Consider the following 2,685-nt stretch of genomic DNA (forward strand, 5'->3'; position numbering starts at 1 on the left):
GCACATTCCTGCAACTGCTGTACCCTAGATCACAGTCCACATCCAGGTATTGCGTCATACCCTGGACCAGTGCCCAGGCGATTATTCTGGAAAAAGTCAGCCTCCTATAATGCCCTTTTGATAGTGATTGGCCTTCAAATTTAAATCTTCAATGACAAAGAAGTTGACTGTGTTTTAAATAAGTCTATTTGTTGTAGATTCATTACTTTAGTGCATCTGTCAAAACCCTTGAGAAAACCCAGTTAAAATGTTGCTTGTGTGAGGAATTTTTTCTCATTCTTTTATCTCTCTGATCTGAAAGGTAACACTTTTATTGGATTTTAAAATGAACCCTTAACTCCTGAAAGTTGTCATTAGTCATTTGCATATGCTAAGAACACGACTTTACCTGCTTTTAACTCTTTCCAAAGAAAACCAGAATTGGAAGTGACAGGAAGAGGGAAGCTGGATTATAGGGAGATGATTTCTAATCAGTGAAGGTACACTGAGTCCCTCAGGCCAGTCGGACGGTGGGAGGGCCATCGTGAGAACGCCAACAAGCCAGCTAACACAGTGGCACAGAAACTCGATTTGGAACCTTCAACTGCAAAAGTCTCCTGAAGGCAGCAAGAAATTAGAGAATGTGCTCAGGACAGTGCCAATATCTCTCTTTCTTTCATCAAAATGTAGCAATGATTATTTGGAACCCGCACCGAGACCCCAAACTACTCTACAAATGCCATCCAGTAGAATTTTCTGTGATGATGGACATGCAGTAGCTACTCTGTCCAATGTAGTGGTCAGGTGTGGCTACTAATCTCTTGAAATGTAGCTGGTGGATTTTAAATTTTATTTAAGTTTACTTTAAATCTAGGTGGCCCATGTGGCTAGTGACCATCATATTAAGTAGTACAATACAAGAATAATGTTTCTAGGTTTTCTAAGAGGAGCCTATAGGGTTCTTACTCTAGAGAAAACCACAGTGAATTTGGCAGCAAGCTCAAGGATACAGGGTGAGGTTTAAGGGCAGGCTCAGGCTCACCAGCACCATCTATCTGATAGTAAATTCTACTGTGGTCACACATTATATCAGCCCTTTTTTGAGGTTGAGGAAGAGTGTTTTCCCAGAACGAACCTATTTGATTTTAAGAAATATATATTCCAGGCATTGTGACTGTTGCTGGCTATCAGGAGGCCCAGAAGCATGTACTTTAGTCATTATTTGAGAAAATTGGGATTTGGAGGAGTAAAATGCCCTGTCTACGCCTCTACTGTGCCTTAAAGTTTCAGCCACTGAGTCCCTAAAAGAAGAGGGGCCTAGATGGGATTAAGTAATATTCTAATTTGTGACTACTGGGTGTGCTCTGAACCATACCTAATTATAACTACAGCTTTCGGAATGATCTTAACTCGATTCCCCCTTCTGAGAGTTGAGGTAGAAGGGAAGCCATTTAGGAGATTAGTTTATTTCTTCCCCTCACTTCATAAATGTAGAAATGAGACCCAGAGTAGGAAAGGGAGAAGCTGAGTACTCAAGAAACTTGAGCGCATCAAAGGCAAAGATCACTGTGACCTCAGTTTCCTGACCTTTCTTTCACCTCCTGTTACAGCTCACATATTACACCATCCCTGGGCCTGAGTCTAGAACTCTGCCTACCGCCATCTATATATGGCCCTGGACATGGACAACCAGAGCCTGTCCAGACTCCAGGGCCCACCTGAGACTGAGAACTGTGTCCCCACACTCATTTTTGGGTGTGTGTGCGTTTAAGAGAGGCCATGTGCAAGGAAGAGTGGTTTGCTTCATCTTCCTCTTCTGTGTGGCTGATGCTGCCGCAAGGGGTTTCTGAGTTAGCTGGGGGAGAGAGAAACTATATCTGCCTTTTGGTCATACTCTCTTTGGGATTCTGCAGGCATAGCCTTATGGAGCTCTGCTGTCAGTTCAGGGTAGAGAATTTAGTAGAGCAATATCCTCTGCCACCCTACTGAAGTCCTGCGTAGGGGGGAATAGTTCGTTGATTTATTTGCTTAGCTAACATTTACTTTCTAGATTCAGAGATGTTGCTAGGTACTAGAGAGACATCCAGGTTTAGGTCTATCAATTTTAGACCTCGAGGGACACAGGAAAGAAAAGATATTTTGCAACGTACTGGCAAAGGGGTAAGAGACATGTGTTGCTCATTTGGAGTGATCTTTACTCAGCATTTCTCTTCCAGGTTCAGAGCAGCCTGGCTGCAAACTTTCTGAGCTCTCTGTCTGCTCTGGTGGGTTTCATCCTCCTCTCTATCAACCTGGCTCTTTTGGGTCCTGCCCTATGGAAGTGTGACTTGAACAAAGAGGAGCTACTATTGGAACAGCAGAATTCTTACCATAGTTTTTACCAAAATGAGATGAACTGCCTTGTTGCCAACGATGTTCTGGCTGTAAGTATTTTTAGATGGGATGCTCCAATCTTGTGAGGCTTCTTAAAGACTTGACTTCTTGTTATCCCTTCTTTTGAAAATCTCTCCGATTCTTTCTGGTGTGGGCATCTAGGGGAAGGCCAAGGCTGTATGAAGGAGAGACTACATGACTGAGATGAAGGAGGTAGGCCATGTGATTGCCCACTAATAGGCTAGAACGGAAGAGTCAACGTCAAATAAGATTGACAGTGAAAAACTAAAACTTACTGTCGATAGTTTCCTACTAATCAAACTGATTCTATTG

At 42.9% G+C, this 2,685-nt stretch overlaps 1 protein-coding gene across 1 annotated transcript in view; it reads left to right on the plus strand.

The window, feature by feature from the left end:
* LOC105305049 (membrane-spanning 4-domains subfamily A member 6A) overlaps positions 1-2,685 on the plus strand; it is an 11,587-nt gene that overhangs the window by 5,384 nt on the left and 3,518 nt on the right. Inside the window, exons 3-4 of the mRNA XM_023522896.1 lie at positions 915-970; positions 2,196-2,402. Of these exons, the coding sequence (XP_023378664.1) occupies positions 915-970; positions 2,196-2,402 (263 nt within the window). The remainder of the gene's footprint in view (positions 1-914; positions 971-2,195; positions 2,403-2,685) is intronic.

The sequence above is a fragment of the Pteropus vampyrus genome, unplaced genomic scaffold, assembly GCF_000151845.1.
Source record: "Pteropus vampyrus isolate Shadow unplaced genomic scaffold, Pvam_2.0 Scaffold360, whole genome shotgun sequence".
NCBI classification, from domain to species: domain Eukaryota; kingdom Metazoa; phylum Chordata; class Mammalia; order Chiroptera; family Pteropodidae; genus Pteropus; species Pteropus vampyrus.